The following is a 17,950-nucleotide window of genomic DNA, read 5'->3' on the forward strand; positions in this document are numbered from 1 at the left end:
CTCATGATGGAATAAGATGTGAACTATTTGGGTCACAACACAGCTAGCCCTCTGGAAGGTCAGTAAGGAGATACGTCAGTGATGAACCCTGTTTTTAGAGCAGATGAGCCTTGCTTCCCTGTTCCAGCCTGCTTCCTCTCTTTCCCACTTTATCCTCTCCAAGACCTGATGTGAAGTGTGTTAATGCTGTATTTACTGATGTCATTGTCATGTTGTGGAGATCTAAATGAAGGTAATATGATTTTTTTTTTTTTGTAGTTTGTTTTAACTAGGGATGTAAACCCTGCGTGATGCAGGCTTTTGTTCCAGCCAAACTACAAAAGCTGATATCACTTTATTATCCCATGTACAATTAGTGAAATTAAAGTCTACAAAATGAATTGCAATGGTGCTCCGCTTGGACACTGTTATCAGTGCTGACATACAGAAAACAGAACTTTTAAAATAATATGTAATGTGGTGTAATATGTCGCACTTATTTCCTACATCTGGATGGGTTTATGGTTGGATAATTGATCTGTAACGGTGGTTGCAACCAACGCAAAAAACATCAGAATGTAACTGCATCGATGTGTTTGGTTGGAATGAAAACCAGGATATGGAGCCTTGTTTGACCTTTAACATCCCTGGTTGGGTCATGAACAGTGATCAAAAAGCGAGTAGACTGTGTTATCTGCAAGAGTTATTGTCCTACAGTGTTTTTAAAGGGGTTCTCCTGCAATTTTTTGAGTTGCCCTTCTATAAAATTGGGTGGCTCACATGAGACAGATTTTAAAAAGAATGGCCAAAATCGAAGCAGCAGAAGCCGAAATATCCTGATTTTAAGCTGAGTTTGTGTGTGTCAAGCTCCAAAACCACTGGATCCTACATTTCCCATAATTCATCTCATACAGGTATACAATACACAGGTATACAATACAGGTAGCATATTTTATAACACATACCACAAGAGGGCATTATGCAAATGTTTTCACAGGCTTTACCTGTAGTACTCCTTATGAGGAGTAACTGAACTTCATGTGTAAAATCTGCGGACTGCCCTTTTAATATTTTTATAAGTGATGCTAAAAAATAACACTGGTAGGATTAATAGTGAATAAACACTGTAACAAAAATCGATTAAAGTCATAAAAAATAGGCTTTAACTTAATATTTAATCGTCTAAAATGTATTCAATTTATGACAGAAAAGTTTATTGAATAATTACGGAGTCTAAAATGATCCACATCTGGTGTTGTTAAGTTTATTCTAATGTCTGTGTATGTGTCTATGTAATAACGCGATTGAGAAATGATCTGCCTGCCTGCCGCTGACTCGTTTTACAAGCCGGTGATTTACGTTATTTGTAGTTTTCCTGCTAACAACAGGCTGCTTGTCAGCGCGCGCACGCTGCGCGCCGTTTGCCTGCCTACTTCAGGGAAGCTGGCGAGTGCGGGGGAGTGAGGAAAGACAGTAATTTTTTCCTCTGCTCCTGAGGGGTCCCCTTCTCTATATAAGGCTCTCTGAGAAGCTCAGAAAGTCTCACAGTTCCTAGTTGCTTCAGGAACACCGCCAACAAGCAGCAGCAGCAGCAGCGAGCCCCGCGGCAGCCTGGTCCTCTCACAAGGGAATAAAATATAAACTGCTCCGTGTTCCGAAATATTCAAGCAACTGGAGACAAGCAAGGTAAAGATGAGCAAGATGACACATTGCACAAGTTATATTGCATGCAGCTACGCCTTGGTATATCAGAGGGTTTAGAAAAGCTAAAACAGCATTTTTATGCAACCAGATATAAATATGGCATAAGCCTATCACTCCGCAAAAAATAAGACTATAAGATGTGTAGCTGGTCAGGCTGGCTTTGTGGATGTAACACTTTTAGACAGAAATAACTTCGGGTGAATGGAGCTGAACCTTTCTTCTTTATTTACAAGGATTTTTTATTTTCCATATGCACTGATTTATTCAATGTAACACCATGAAATTATGAGAGAAAGAATCCACATATGGGTTTCAAACTGTGCCACTATAACTGTAAAATAGGCTGACACTTTACTTTTCAGCCATCTCAGTGGGAGATCAGTACCTACTGAGCAAAGGAGGGAAATATTTCAACATTTAATCCCAAATTTTGAGATATCATAATGTGCATAAAGTCATAGATGTCAGGCAAGTGTTTATGAAAATGCTTTTAAATAAGAGAATCTATATTGTGATATAGTTGTGTTTACATGCAACGTGGTGTTGAGGTGAAGTGGAGGTCAGTCCATCTTCAGATCACCATCAGTGGCAGAGGTAGTTCCCTGGTCTATAGCAGCATGTGGATATGTTTGTGTGTCCGTGTCCTCCGCTCGGTCTGTCACTCTGGTATAAAATTCAGGAGAGCCATGAGAAGGGCCCAGACAGTGAAGCCGGTAGAGGTTCAGTGTGAAAAAGGGGCACAAGGAGAGGAGCAGGGTGTGGTGCCTCAGCTGGCTCACGGTGTCCAGAGCTGGCACAGCATGTTGACACAGAACCGGTGCCAGACCTCAAGCCGCCTTTTCAGCTAGAGGGAGAGAGGTGAAGGGATTCAAGGAGAAGAGCAACCAGTGGGCTAGCTAGAACTTGGTTTATTTTTTTTCTTTCCTCTGTGATCACACTGCCTGACTCCTCCTCTCTTTACAAAGGTTTATGACTTTGTAATATTTGGTCTAGCTCAAATCTTGGAAGTCTTGTTCTCTTCCAAAGGGAGGTCAGTTGCAGGAACAGTTAGAGAATATTGCCCCCGGATGTGTCAGGAATACACTGTTATTCTCAAAGAGGCTTCAACAGGGTGAACACTTGTCAACCTGAACTGAACTCAGGTTTACCTCCTCAGTGTCACACCCTGCTGCTCAGTTTGCTTAGAACATAATGAGAGAGAGTCAGCAGATGATGAAGAAGGGTTAGTATTTCTACGGTGCTACAGCGAAGTCAGTGTTATATTTACTAACTAAGCTTAAGGTATCATTATATTCCATGTTAAAAGTGCTATATTATCATTGGGTAGCAAGGCTCTTTAAAGACCTTTGACTAAAATGATGTTAACCTGATAGTGAGGGGTGTATAAACTGAGCATTTGCTAGATCTTGCAAAAAAGTTTTTGGTTCATGTCATTTTTATATTTATGGAAAAATAATCACAACTTATCTCATTTGTGTTCAAAATAAGATGGTGGCAAATTAAATGTTGCACACTCATACATGTGGGCAGGTCAGTGTCACAGTGTAGTCTCACAATATGTTACATAGGATAATGATGATATCATGATGTTGGCAATTCAGTAATGCACAATAAATTGCATATGTAGATAAAGAGGAAAACATACCTCTTAAATTTGGAAAATAACTTTTCAAAAAGATGGCTTTGATCATACAATAGAAACTGAACCACCACTTTACACCAGTACAATATAGTATAATCCAATACAACAACTTTGCCAGTTTATAATGATCTAATTGGATTGTATTATATTTATTGTTATGTGTTTCATACATGAGGAGGACAGAATATTTTAAACACATGAATAGTTAATACTTCACTGTAAACACAAACGAAACACCCAAAGCTTCCCACAGAGATGACTCACTGCAGGGCAGTTGTATTAGATTGCATCAGCCTCTATTAGTGCAGGCTTCTTAATAATCTGGTGACTGTTTTCATGCAATGACCATAAACTTACTAAAGGTTACGCTGACAGAAAGCAGAACTCTTGAGAGTAAAAAGCCCAAAGTTGAGTGTGGACTCTATGTCTCAGTTTACTATGCCAGTCAGTATCACAAGAGACTTGTTCCCAGAATCAGTTATAACATTACACAACACCAAGGAATGTATAAGGAATTATAGTCATATTTCTATATTAGTTATCAATCCCAGCTGATGAGGAGAGAAGCAAGTGACAGCCACTGATACTTTGTACTTTGTCACACTTGTAAAACTTTGCAAAATGCATGTTTCTATATGTGTTTGTGCATTAAATTGACAATTTTGTTTGAGGAAGTGGCTCCTGCATAAGCTAAGTAATCTGTACTCTTGTATTTTGTAACCAGTACTCAGTACTTAGTGCCTTGTTGACTCACACAGCGAAGAAAGACTCATTAAATGTTTCCTCCCTGCAGGTTGTGTCTGGGACACAGAAGAGCTGCATTCGCACAAAAAAACGCTGTCTACTGTAGTCTGAAAGTCTAACCCAGACATCTGGGTGTCAGAATGACCTGTGCTGTCATGGCCTGGCTCCCTGTCCTGTCCCTCTCCCTCCTGCTGTTGTGCGTCAGGGACTCAGCTTCCCTCTTCCTGCCTGATTCCAAGGAACTCAGGCAGCTGTTGAGCCGCTACGAGGAGGAAATGGACCAGAACAGCACCAGCAACACAGCTGGCAGTAGGACCCGACGAGCCATCCGCTGGTCAGACCGCGAGGAGATTGTCCAGCTGCACAACAAGCTGAGGGGCAGTGTTTACCCCACTGCCTCCAACATGGAGTCCATGGTGAGACATGCCCCATTAACCAAATTACCTTCATATCTAACTATCATTCTCAATCAACAAAGATAGTTAACAACTTTAATTTTTGGCTTTATCTCACAGAGACGTTAATTTTAATGTGTCAGCAACACTGAGCTCTGAAATGAGGCTGGTGATTAGGGTTTAAAGCACTTTAAAAAAGTGGCGTTGCTTTAATAAAAACAACCTTTTCTCTCTGCTGGAAACATGCAGTCATGATGGTGAACTATTACCAGCCTGCTGTGCTGCTCTTTTACAAGGATAATAATGCTGACTCTGTCCTACCTGCAAACAGCTCAGCGCTGGAGAAGACAGCAGCAGAGCAAGGGAGGGCTGGGTCAACAGAGGACAGAGAGAATCAGGATAGAGAGGGAAAAATTATGAGACTACGTGGCACATCAATGGGTAAAGTAGATGAGGAATTATTGTTGAGACGCACAGAAGGTTATTGAAAACCACAAGGTCCATAAAGTTGAGAGACGCAGTGGTGGCCTGTGTCTCTGGAGTGCGGTTATAGCCGGGTAGGAAAGTGTCTGAAGATTTACTCTGCCCAGTGCTCTCTCGAATTCCAGCAAACAGGCAGTGTGTGTGTTTGTGTTAGTGTATGGGTGTTTGGGGTTACAGTGGTGTCTGTGTGTGCATGTGCAAGCGACCACCAAAAGGCTGGAAATTTACTGAGGAGATGTGCTTTGAGGGGCTACGCTGTATGCAGTCCTCCCTCCCTTCATAGCGCCCCCTCCATGGTGGGAGTCAGGTGTCCTCTCCGCTTTCCACCCTCCTCTGCACTGCTGTAAAGAAACCCACTCAGGAAATGTGGATAATTCAGCTGTGATTGCTGGAGATTTGTAGTGGACTGGGGCCAGGCGCCAGCTGCTCCACTCAAATGTCACTGTCTAAGGTTAATGTTGTACTTGTATCCAGCTCAGTTTCAGCTCACTGGGAAGGAAGGAAGTGCAGGAGGCCTTGAACAGGTTGTGGTTAGATATCTACTGAGTCAGAACAGGATGTGGATTACACTGCTTTACATTGTAGCGGATGGAGCAGGTGAATGTCGCAGGTAGATTCCCTGTGAGTGACTGTTGTTTTTACTGAATGTGTCCAGATATGGGATGATGAGTTGGAGCGGTCTGCTACTCATTGGTCCGAGGAGTGTCAATGGGATCATGGACCTCAGGACCTGCTCATGTCTATTGGACAGAACCTGGCTGTTCACTGGGGCAGGTGAGATGCACTAACACACGAAGAAAAATCTTTAACTGTGTTTATTTGGATGAGTATTATTATTACAAACAGGTGAAAATTGGGCAAAAATCAGTAATTCAAGTCTGATTTTAGAAACACCATTAATAATCTTAGGTATCATTTGAAATTTTTTTTTAGTCCTAATACAGCATCTAAGTTTCAGTACCAGTACTTAAGTACTTTTTTGCTACCTTACTTTGAGGAATATAAACATGTTCATCTACAAAACATTTTTTTAATTTAAGAAGAAGCCTGAGGAAGTTCTCAAATGTGAAACAGGTGTACAAAACTCGGTGACAGATTTTTTTCATCAGAGTATTGACGCTTGATACCCAGGCCAAAGCAGCACAGACGATTAGTTAAGTCATATTCTGTCACATTACCAGCAGCTCATTTGAACTTTCTATGTACTTCTATTTTTTTATGACGGTAAGTATTTCCTGAGCTGTCTATTTTGCAAGAGAAAGTCATTTATCGTAAAATACTGTGATGAAGAAATGCAACGACTGTTGGATGCTGCAAGACCCAAAATCTAGGTCAAAATCAGTTCAAACAGATTTGCTTCTTAAAAAAAAATCATGGCATTTTTCAAAATCAATGATCCATAAACGTGTGAGGTGAAAGCATATATAGCACTAGTCAGTGCTATCGTATTAAGTTTGATGTTTTGAAGTGTGTGTGTGTGCGTAGACATCAGACACAGCAGGCCTCTGTGTACACTACAACAGCGTATGGCTATCGCAGCAGGTGCCCTTCCAGGAATCTGCTCTCATTCTCACAGCCCCTTCCCTCCCTCCCCACTCCCTTCTTTTCTTCCTGTGCCAGCAAACCCAGTGTGGAGTCCTATTTTTCCACTCCTCCTCCACTCTCCATTTATAAGCTCAGCACTTTTCAATACCGTAAAAAGAGATGTTTATAATAAGGCCTAGGACTGATTTGTTAGGCTGTGGAGCCATGTTTAGGTTTGCTCTGATTTTTCCTTTTTTTTTAACCTGATTTGATTTCCCCTGTTATGGAGGGGAACAGACTGCTGTTTTGTGTGCCAGGTCAAATTCAGACTCATCGTTTGAGGCCTGCAGCAAGGGGAGGAGCAGTGAGGTTCATGCAGTGTTTCTTAAGTCTGGCCAAAGCACCTGGCAGCTCCCTCAGATATTTCCCTTTTGCCCCTGGTACCTGGATGGCCTGTGACTGAGCCTACTGTTTGTCTCTCTCTCTCTCTCTCTCTCTCTCTCTCTCTCTCTCTCTCTCTCTCTCTCTCTCTCTCTCTCTCTCTGTGTGTGTACATGGGGCCCTACAGATACCGCTCCCCTGCCTTCCATGTCCAGGCCTGGTACGATGAGGTGAAAGACTACACCTATCCCTACCCCCATGAGTGCAATCCCTGGTGTCCAGAACGCTGCTCCGGACCCATGTGCACCCATTACACCCAGGTGAGACCAATCAAAAAAAGAGGGCAGGGGAAGATATGTTAAAGGAATTCAGGAGAAACTTTTTAGACAAAATTAAAGTTAAAGTGAGTTGTAGGCTTACTCTTAACTTCAGTTATTATGTATATAATATCAGTTATTGCAAGATTCTTCTAGAGGAAAAGTTTTGCACCCAGTTTGGCAGGTCTGATTTCAGACTTTTGACTTCCTTTTGAATTATATGCTGTTGTCTCTCTGCTATATTTATGATAGTGTTTGTGCCAGTGTTGGCCATGTGCCTTCTTTTACCTTTTATACAAAACATATGTAACATAACAGGTGTTTCTGGACATGTATAAGAAAACAACGTGGTATGCGCCTTCTCCTCCTGTATGATATTTCACAGTATTTATGGGCAAAGTTGTTGAGAGACAGGGGGGTTAAATGACAGGCACGTATATAGTAACTTGTAGGCAGTGAAAATAGGGATGTCACCAGACGTAAATAATGAAACAGTGCAGAGTGAGGGACAGAGATGAGAATTTAGGAACGGGTATGAAAATGAATAAATCAGTCTAAAGGAAATAGAAGTGGAGCTGGCCTCTTCTTCCACTAGACTTTACTTTGTAGCTGCTGGGATGAGTTTACAGAAACATCCAGAATCCTCCCTCTGCCCTCACCCTGAAACCCGATCACTGCCATCTGGTAGTCATTTCCAGACACCAGACATCCCTCGCTGCTTGACCTGGATTCTTTTGAAGATGCTGCAGAGAGGGGACAGTGCCAAATCTGAGCATCATCACCTTGTCTCAGTCTCTTTATTTGCTGGAGGTGCTGATGTATCTGCAGCCTGAGCAGTCATACCCCATAACTACCTCTGCGGAGACCCTCTGGAGCTTGAGATTACACTGAGCTAAACTACTAGCACTTAGCACACATCAGTCTGCGTGCTGACTCACTGCTTCCAGTGGCCTCGAACTGTACCAAGAAAAAGATGAACATTCCTGAGGAGGGAGAGCGCACATGTTTGAGAGTTGGGAGGAAAGTGAGGAGGAGTCTTGGAACACGCTGTGTTGAATTCGCCGTCAAATGGCACATCATTCATCTGTAACACCACTGCAGCAGCTTTCCGTTTAATAAGGCGTTTTATTTTACCTTGGACAGCTTCGGGTCTATGCTAACTTCTGTTTGTTCTGAGTAAGATATTAAAACAACTGCCATTTTTTCCACTCCTAACTAGATGATGAATTTGATCATGATTGTGTCACAGAGGGTAAAATGTGTTCACACATGATGAGCATCTGACTGGGGCAGAATAAAATAACAGATGAGGCACTGCTGAAAGTCCCAGTGGCCCCATTAATTGTGACTGCCGATCTAGTTGCTTCCTCTGGAGTGACCGATTGACCCAGCTGAGCTGTTAGAGAAGTGACACAGGAAATCCAGGCTGTAAGCTGCATAGTTTAATGCGCTATATGTTTCTTTTCATTCATACCACTGGCCATTCTTTTATTTCCCTCTTTACAGCTGGTCTGGGCAACCACTAACCGTGTTGGCTGTGCTGTGCACGTGTGTCCAAGGATGAACGTGTGGGGAGAAATATGGGAGAATGCCGTTTACCTTGTGTGCAACTATTCCCCAAAGTAAGATCAATATTCTCTCATGTTCCACTTTTCATCAACACCTTTTCTCACTGGACTCTTCTTTAAATTTCCATTCTTAAGGTACTGACAAATGCTACAGTTTGTGTTCCTAATAGCTGTAGAGTTGATTTTGCCTGTTTGAATAGTTGTCCGGGGCGTTTGTGTGACATATTGGGGCCATTAAAATTCCTCCAGAAGTCAGAATAGAAAAATAATAATGAACACTGGGAAAGAAAAATAAGAGCTGAGCAGACGTTTGTTTTCCAGACAGCCCACAGGATGTAATTGCCTGACAGACAACGAGGAGGGTTTTTATTAGTTTGCGGGACTAATGACTGTTAGGAGTGTTGACCGCAGGCAAAGAGGGCTGAAGTAATTTCAAGGCCATGAGCCCAGAGATGCTTAACTGATGATTAATTTCCACCTAAGTCAAGCTGTCCACTGTGCGTTTCTGCAGGGGCAACTGGATCGGTGAGGCCCCATACCAGCATGGCCGCCCTTGTTCCCAGTGCCCTCCCAGCTATGGAGGAGGATGCAGGAACAACCTGTGTTACAAAGGTGAGAAAAGCCATGTGATTTTCATTCAAAGATGTTCAAATTAAACATATTACCAGCCTGAACTCTGTCTGTTTATCCATCTATAGACTCCCAGCGCTCAGAGACAGAGGACATGAATGAGGTGGAGAAGCCTCAGGTTCCACTCCCACCTCGCACCACTGCCAAACCTGCCTTCAAACCCAAGTCCTTTGCTCCAAAGAAACCAGTGTCCAGGCCCGCCACTCCTAAGCCCACCATTCCCAGAACTCCTTCTTCAAAGACTCCCAGTAACACCTACCTGGGTAGCTACAGGAACTATTAAAAATGACCCCATGCTTTCATATTGTTATGCATTTCTTCACAGATTCTTTTTTCTCTCTGTCTTGCAGCTCAGAACATTAAGTGTGAGACTAGACTGCGAGATAAGTGCAGAGGAGCAACCTGCAACAGGTCAGATTATTTTAATGTGTTTCAAAGTAAAGTTATTTTTGGATGTACACATTATGAATCTATTCAGTCTCATTTACCTGACACTTTCGTCAGTTTCATAAACTCTTTTTCTGACTCTGCAGATTTAATTGTCCTGCCAATTGCCTGAATAAAAAAGGGAAAGTTTGGGGGACCGTCTTCTACGATGTGGTGAGTCTGTTAGCATGAAACAAACATACATCATGTACCATTTTATAATGTAAATGTAGACTTATATGTACCTATTTTTCATTGTTTAAGCAATCAAGTATTTGCCGTGCTGCTATCCATTTTGGCGTGATTGACAACAACGGAGGACTGGTTGACGTCACAAGACAGGACAAGTTTCCGTTCTTTGTCAGAGCCATAAAAAATGGCATTGAGTCTTCCAGGTAGATATCTCTGCTCAGCCTCATTGTTGCCCAAACAGGTTGAAATCACATTAACTGATGCAACACTTGTGAAACAGATTTGCTTCTGTGATACACAGTTTATGCAATAATGAGAACCAGTGTCTTCCTGATTTCTAAACACTACGATGTCTTTTACAGTAAATATAAATCTGGCAATGCATTTGTGGTGGCCAAAGTGGAAGGTAAGGCTCACAATTGTGTTTACATTCACTCAGTAAGCAAACACATATTAGGTATATTAATTGTTTTTTCTTTTCTCTCTGTGTCAGAAATGTCTGTTGACTGCTACACCACAGTGGCTGAAATCTGCCCATTCAAGAAGCCTTTCTCACACTGCCCAAGGTGCACTCTCACATCTTTTCTTTAAATAATGCAATAACTAGCCAGTTTGCTTTATATGACTGCTCCATTAAATAGTACTGAAAACTTGTACTTATCTATAAATTTAAATATCCATGACCAAATAATCAACAATCAAAGTAAAAAAAACATTTGTAGGTATTATTTATTAAGAATTTTACAGTCAAAAACTCAGTTAATCTACTTTATTATAAAGTACGTACTTCATTCTAGTGAGATAAGCACAGAGAAATAAAGAAATACAAAAATGTGAAATAACCAAAATTGTTGTAGAATGTAGTGTGTTCATTAAGAAACTGATTGAGAAAATAAGTTTTCAATGCCTTTAACACACTTACATGTTGTAAAACCATTGAAATCTAGACACACATCTGCAAAAGAAGCTTTGAAATAATGATGAATATTAATATTACCCTTTCCTGTTGCTGCAAATTCATACAAATGTTCAATATGTTCCTCAGAGTCTCCTGTCCAGCCAACTGCAAAAATCAGCCTTCCTCTTGGTCACCAGTGATCGGGAACAGCATCTATACAGATGTAAGTAATACAGCGTTACAAACACATTGATCAAGAATCACACAGGAGCAGCGGCCATCCTGTTCTGTCCTATTTAAATAGAAGGGTCTTCATCTTCTGGAGAGCGACATCTGGATCTGGATGGTTAAGTTAGAGTGACTTTTTCAGGCTTTGTGGTACATGGTAGCTATGGAAAGCCATTCACAGTGGGAATATGGCTCATGGAGAATGAGAGTAATGGTGAGGCAAGCCTGAGGTTGCCAAGAATGTGTTACCCTGCATGAGGCCCGATCATTTACAGGCTCACTCAAGTGTTATCTTAGACTAAGTGCCTGTGTCTTAGAGGGAGGAGAGAAAGAAAGACATGGTTTTAGAAGACTAGTTTGTACATCATAAACTCTGACGTCATCTGAGACATGTTCAAAGTGCATTAGTCATTGTAAAGTATCCTCCAGACTAAACTTACCAGATGTACACTGTGCAAGTCTTCCCGTCACTCCTCTGGCTCATTTTGGTGTTTCCAACTGGCACATAAGGTCCATGAGAAGGTTAATGGGGTTTCACCTCGGACGATATTGACGATTGATGACGTCCAGCTGGCCACAGATCACAGTTCCCCAGAGATTCTGAATTATCATTGCTTACGTATCAACCGACGCAGAATCAGGAAGTCATGTGGCTCGAAGCAAATGTGCCAAGGAATGTTTTGCAATTTCAGGCACCCAAATGAATTTCTAAAGCTTTGTCGTAGTTGTTGATGTCGTAGATGTTGGTTAAATATGAGACATGAACCGTCTGGTAAAATTTGTTGGAGGGGAGTATGGACAGTATGATCTGTGTTTGGACTAGAAATGAATGATTCTGTTCCAGACTGTTGATAAGAGCTTATGGTCTGTTGTGTTAGAGCCAGACTTCTGGCTCAGACTGTGGAACAACTGTGTGAGTGTACCAGTGTGTATGTGTGTCTGGGTGCAATACATTTTGAACTGTATTTCATAGTGGAAGAATTACAAAGATATTAATTCAGCTCTCTTCCTCTTCACAGCACTCTAGTATTTGTAAAGCAGCTATCCATGCAGGGGTGATCAAAGCAGACGGGGGCTTAGTGGACGTTCTACCACTGGACAAGAGAAAGAAGTATGTTGGCGTCCTGAAAAATGGCATCCAGTCTGAAAGGTACTACTCATCTTTTTTTGAGGCCAATTATTTTTACTGTAATTCTGTTTCCCAGATCACGACTGTTGCACACTAACAGAAAGTACTAAGAGGGCACCATGTCAAATAGTTGTAGCTTACCATAGTGACATTAGAGATAGCCTGAGTTCCAGAAATCTATATTTTTAGATTTGGCTCCTAGCAGTCTCGCTGTAGCATATTTAAGAGAAGCTGAGTCCAAAAATGAGAACAACCATTTATATTTGGACATGGTGTGGATGGCTTCTATCCACAAGCAACTGTTTGGCAGCTGTGAAACCGCAAAGTCTCCCCTAGTTGCAATGTCAGCTATCAGTAAGAAGTGAGGGAATATGTTTGCTAGTAACATATCTTAGTAAAAAACTAACAGCCCCCCCCTAGCCTGCCATGATGGGGCATTCCCTTCACATTATATAAACCTATAAACCTGTAATCTGATAAGTCTCATACGAGTTAGGTGAGTTGGATGTTCAAAGTTATAAAGTATAATTCAGTGGTTTAGATCCAGGATAAAAAGAGAATATTTTTCCACACCACCAACCACTTGAGGTTTGCAAGAAATGGCGCGAAGGCCCTGCAGTCTCACAGGAGACTCCACTTATTCTGTCAATTCAGAATAATTCTATGATTCACATGAGGATAACAAACTCAGTGCACTAAAAAGATGAAGATGAAAGGTGCTCCACGCCAACAGGTGCAACAAAGCTAATGAGAAAGCGAGGGAGATGTCTATCAACTAGTGTCTGTACACGTCCATGCAGTGACGAGGTCTAATCAGGCAAAATAATTGAGAACGCCTGTGTTGGTGGACAGTTGTTGTGAAGGGGCTTTAAAGAGAAATAATAAATAAATAATTATGCAACTGAAGCTTTGTCCGAAATCACTCCCTTATTCACTCATTCACTGCTCCCTCCATAATAGGAACTCAATAGTGAGCAGTAAATTGTGATTTCAGACACTCACTAATCTTTGTCGTTTTGCGAAATCACTTTCAGCTGTACAGTTGCACAATGCTAATTTTCGCATTTATAAAATGCAGCGCACTGTATCGTGGGATTGTTAGCAGAGAGTAGTGTACATGCCATTGTGGAACTTTTTATAGTGGATAAATTTACACACTAAGAATTCTAATTATAATTGGTAGATAAAGTATAATATTTATCTTCAAAACTATGCTCAGTTCAAGCTTTAATATTTGACCAGTGGGAGTGTGGTAAAGAAAACCTTCACATACAACTGAAATAGAAAACATGAAGCTTGTAGTAAAATTGGACAAGTAAATTTGACAAGAGGATCTAAAATATGTTTGAGAAAGGTGCTTTTGTTCACCATACCCTACCTTGATTTATGTCTCCTGTAATACTGTATGTAGGCTAGTGGGTTTCTTGCATGCACACCATGTTTCTCACATCACTCTCATGTCTGTGGCCGGCTCCAGTGGACTAAGCTTAGGCAAGGAAGCCCTTGTGGCCAGTTCTGCTGGCATGTGGGGTTGTAAGAGTAATGGTGTGGTTTGGTGTGTGGACGGGCCACACATGGGATCTCTGCTTACTTTACCCAGGCATTTCAATTGAGTGTGCAAAGTGCTGAATGGCCAAAATAATCGCACTAGTCTGACTTCTATGAAATCTAATGCTGAATTGCGAAGGCCCCCACTCAGGGCATTGGGATAGGAGGTCAGTAAATGGCTGAGAGAGAGTCCGAGCCATGTGCCAACATCATGGCAGGGTGGGCAGTTTGGACTGGAGTCTGTTGCCGGGGAAGTAATCACAGCCTATCCAATTACTCAAGGATGGAAATGCTGTTGGCCACTTAAGTCAGGGCTTTCCTATATGGACAATTATCTGTGAGCTGATACCAATCGCATAGGCCTATCATGATTATTGATCATGGCAGAGCATCAAGGTCTCTCCACTAATGAACTAATTACAAAGTCATCAAGTTTAACACATGTGGTAGCTGGAAATGTCAGAGTCAGTAATACAGCAACAATGAGTCATACTGCTAACATGCCAACATGGTGGATGTTTTTTTCTTAAGATGTTGTGAACACCATGATTTCGTACTTTTTGATGGATTTGGCTGCTGGCAGGACTTGGGAAAGATTGAATATCAGACTTCCAAGAATGATGAAAACAAACATTTTGTCCAAAAAGATGTGTTTATTTGGGTCAGTCCAACAATTTTACACATCACAAGAAGTACTACTCAGCCTGCTGTGGCTTTGAAGGGAGCTTTGTCATGTCTGATGTGATCAGGGTTACCTCAGCTCAGGCTTTACTTTTTTTTTTTTTTTTAACAGAAAGCCTGCATTACAAACAAGAGGTTTGCAGTTTGAAAGTAGGCATTTAATGGGGCAGGAAGGGTCTAATGAGAGACACTATTGGTTAATATTGCATGAAGAAAAATGGTAGGATTCAGTGTTTTTGAGGCTTAAACCTAAAAGTCAACAAAAATCAACCTGTGCTGCTTCAGTTTTGATCAGTCTCTCACAAGTACCCCGACTTTGTGAAAGTAACATACTAAATCACTGCAGCAGCCCTCCAATACCCCCAAATGTAACATGTTCTTATTATTGTCTGTTGTCTTTTTGCAGCCAGAGCAACACAGAGGGAGGCTCTTTCCGTGTCTTTGTTGTGAGGGAGTGAGTCGTCAGCTCAGAAGTCCAAACACCAACAGAGTCACCTCAGTTGCTCTTGAAGAGCAGGAAGTGCCCACAGGTTGGATACCATGGCTATTCATCTGTCTCAGTGCCTTCAGTGGGAGCAAAACGTCCCGACAGATTGATAGACACTTTCCCCTCTAGTTAATAAACAGTAGCCACCCAGTAAAAGTCATCGTTCAATATTTTGATGGACCTTTATGTTTTCTCAGCTTTTAACTCCAGATATAGATATTTCTTAAACATACTTAATCTGTGAAAACAAAATGTTTTTATATATTTTATGATGCATTGAACAGCTGGTGCTGGATCTCTGTTTTGACATTTGCTAAGTTTTGAGTTAGACATGTTTTCCAGAAAGTATTATGTTTACATCGATGTTCTTATTACAACGTTTAAATTGGTTTTCATACACAGGAATGTTTACTGATCACACTGTATTTAATCAATGTGTACAGAATATATGATATTTTTTTTGTTTTAAAAATGGAGTACAATATACATTTTTTTATGTTCTATTCTATTTGTATTTTGTTTAATTGCCTTCTTCTGCTCACCTGGATAATCTTTACGTTTCTACTCCTGAAGATTTAGACTGTGAAACCAAAAGTCTAAATTGTATTTATGAGTTTAATGGAGGGATGATTGTGTTTCAGTGAGTAGGGATGTTTTGTTGGCTGGGTAGACCAGAACTCGTCAGGCAGATACTTATAGAGGGGAAACAGTGTGGTAGATGGAAGTGTGTACAGGCAGCAGGCACTGCTGTGGGGAAATAATGTTTCCCTTAATAAGGCTGGTGTCACTGCAGTTCCAGACATGTGGAGGTGATTTATAGAAGGTGTTACATTGCTCTGTTCGCTGTGGAGTCTGCGATAGTTGGTGCAGATGGGCATCAAGAATGGTGGCGATATTGTGGATGTATTCAATGACAATCACAGTCAGCAGATATGTTGAAAATAATAAGCAGTCATACGTCATTTCTGTATTTATTGTTGCTTACTGCTTTCCTCATTTCCTTTTTTTTGTCGCTGTATGATATATAAAAAGTGCTCAAATTGTTGCCCCCCTCCCTCCCACACCTAAGACAGATGAATGTGTCACATGTTTCAGGTACAGAGAGAGTTTTTTTTGTGTAGAGATTATTTTGAGGTGTTTGTGAATGTGCTTAAGATTCTCATCATCAAACTGAAATTTATGCACTTTTGGAACAATTTACACTTTGCAGTGCATGCAAGAGGCAGACACCTGTAATGTCCATTACTATACTGGATTGAGGCACTGTTGCCATTGGTACAGCCCTGATTTTAATGTTTGTTTGTTTTTTTTAATTTATCTTTACACTTTTTTGTAGTGGCACTTAAATTGACAGAAAAAAGCATTTTAGCATAGTTAACATCCCTCACTGAAACTAATATTAAGTCCCGTTTTTGTTGCAAAACTGGATCGGCGAGATCTGAAAGTCCGAAATTACATCAGATACATTGGTACCATATAGCCTTGTTGCTCTAACTGTTGGTTTCCTTTAGGATACAAACCATGGTAACGGATTGTTTTCAGAATAAAGACACACATACATGGCCTAGAAAAAATGAATCAGTAACTTTAAAATCTCTTCTTTCAAACATATTTTAACTTTATCTCTTTATTCTACCTCAGTGCTATCGCTACGCTAGGCATTTAGGTCTTTTCTATATGGGTTTTTTAAAATGGGAAATGATAAAGGTTTTGTAAAGTTATGGGAACTGTAAATACTATTATTTTTGTTCATGAATCATCCTTTATGCAGCAAGATTATAATTAAAATGTGTGAATTTGTTTTGTCTTGGTTGTATCGTTTTTATACAGGTGTAGGATGGGTTCTATATTTTTTGCACAACTTGAAAATAAAGTATGACTTACAAATACTTCAACACATGTTTCTGTTTCATTAAAGATGTGTCAAGTGAGTACATGATGTTATGGTTGTTTTTAACAATGTTTGATGGTTCAGTTATGATCCAGTCATTTCACAGGGGGCAGTGCCAGGTAACGCTCAGCACAGCTTAACCAGACAAGTCAGCTAACTGAATTTGTGACCTCATGGTCCATTAAAACTCAAAAGTCCTTTTTTGATTCACATTCAAAGCAACAACACAAAGCTAAAACAACATTGAGCTGAGTGAGTGAGTTTTTTCCCAAATAAGTACGTGAATTTAGGGTAGTGAGTGGCAAAAGATGAGAAAACTATGTAACTTTATTAAATGTACTTTGAGCAGATCATGATCCTAAAATCTGTGTATAAAGCATTATGAATGAAATTCAGACCCAGGCCACCCAGGATTTATCCGTCATCTTTGGAAGAATATCACTGACCATGTTCATAACTTGGCTCAGCTTTTTGTGGACATACGCATGTAGAGTGAAGTGGAACAATAAATTGAAGCAATCACTTTTATTCAAGGACCACATGCAAAATCTGCCAATAGTGCCGTTAGCTTATGGTGGAATGATTTCAGAAGAAAGAAAGAAACTCTGTGGCTAAAATTTAATGTTGTCCTTTTGGTTCTTGACCTTGTAATTTCCCATTTCACACTCCAAGTTGTTTGTGACAAGCTTACTGAGCTGATCACTTTATATATGCCATTAATAAATGCCTCATTTAATTAGACCCTGAGATAAGGGGAGAGACATGGAAAGAGGAAAGGAGCCACCAGAGCAACTTTGTGCTCTTATTAGAGGCAGATGTTCAGTTTCAGTTAAGCCCTGGTTAGACAGGGCCCTGGCCACCTTACTGATAAACAGCTGCAACTGGCTTATGTAATGACTGTTTTACTCCCATTGTCAATGGAGATAAAGATTTGCACTCACCCTGTAAATCTAGGGGTTGCTCAGAGAAAAAGCTTGGGGGCTCAGTCCAACTTTGAGTTTTCTTGTCCTTAAATGTGCTTTGCACAGCAGAGTGTATTGCTTGTCCAATAACTGAATTACACAGAACTCAAAGGGTAATAGTAGTTCAATTTTATGTTTTTT

The 17,950-nt window shown here is 40.7% G+C and overlaps 1 protein-coding gene across 1 annotated transcript; it reads left to right on the forward strand.

Annotated features, from left to right (window-relative positions):
- The first annotated feature begins 1,289 nt into the window (after nt 1–1,289).
- On the forward strand, nt 1,290–16,851 carry crispld2 (cysteine-rich secretory protein LCCL domain containing 2). Its single transcript, XM_042418707.1, has 15 exons — nt 1,290–1,665; nt 4,119–4,485; nt 5,603–5,721; nt 7,040–7,172; nt 8,676–8,791; nt 9,249–9,349; nt 9,436–9,630; nt 9,718–9,778; nt 9,901–9,967; nt 10,058–10,188; nt 10,348–10,391; nt 10,479–10,551; nt 11,031–11,106; nt 12,131–12,261; nt 14,876–16,851. Exons 2-15 carry the CDS (start codon nt 4,210–4,212, stop codon nt 14,925–14,927), a joined length of 1,575 nt encoding a protein of 524 aa, XP_042274641.1. The 5' UTR covers nt 1,290–1,665; nt 4,119–4,209; the 3' UTR covers nt 14,928–16,851.
- Nucleotides 16,852–17,950: the final 1,099 nt, after the last annotated feature.

This window comes from Thunnus maccoyii, chromosome 1, assembly GCF_910596095.1.
Source record: "Thunnus maccoyii chromosome 1, fThuMac1.1, whole genome shotgun sequence".
Lineage (NCBI taxonomy): Eukaryota > Metazoa > Chordata > Actinopteri > Scombriformes > Scombridae > Thunnus > Thunnus maccoyii.

What these genes read in the sequence shown, in the direction of transcription:
- crispld2 (XM_042418707.1), top strand. Translation starts at nt 4,210, where the DNA reads ATGACCTGTGCTGTCATGGCCTGGCTCCCTGTCCTGTCCCTCTCCCTC. An exon ending in CTGGCTGTTCACTGGGGCAG is followed by an intron (nt 5,722 to 7,039) that starts GTGAGATGCACT and finishes GGGGCCCTACAG; the next exon opens with ATACCGCTCCCCTGCCTTCC. An exon ending in AGAGGAGCAACCTGCAACAG is followed by an intron (nt 9,779 to 9,900) that starts GTCAGATTATTT and finishes CTGACTCTGCAG; the next exon opens with ATTTAATTGTCCTGCCAATT.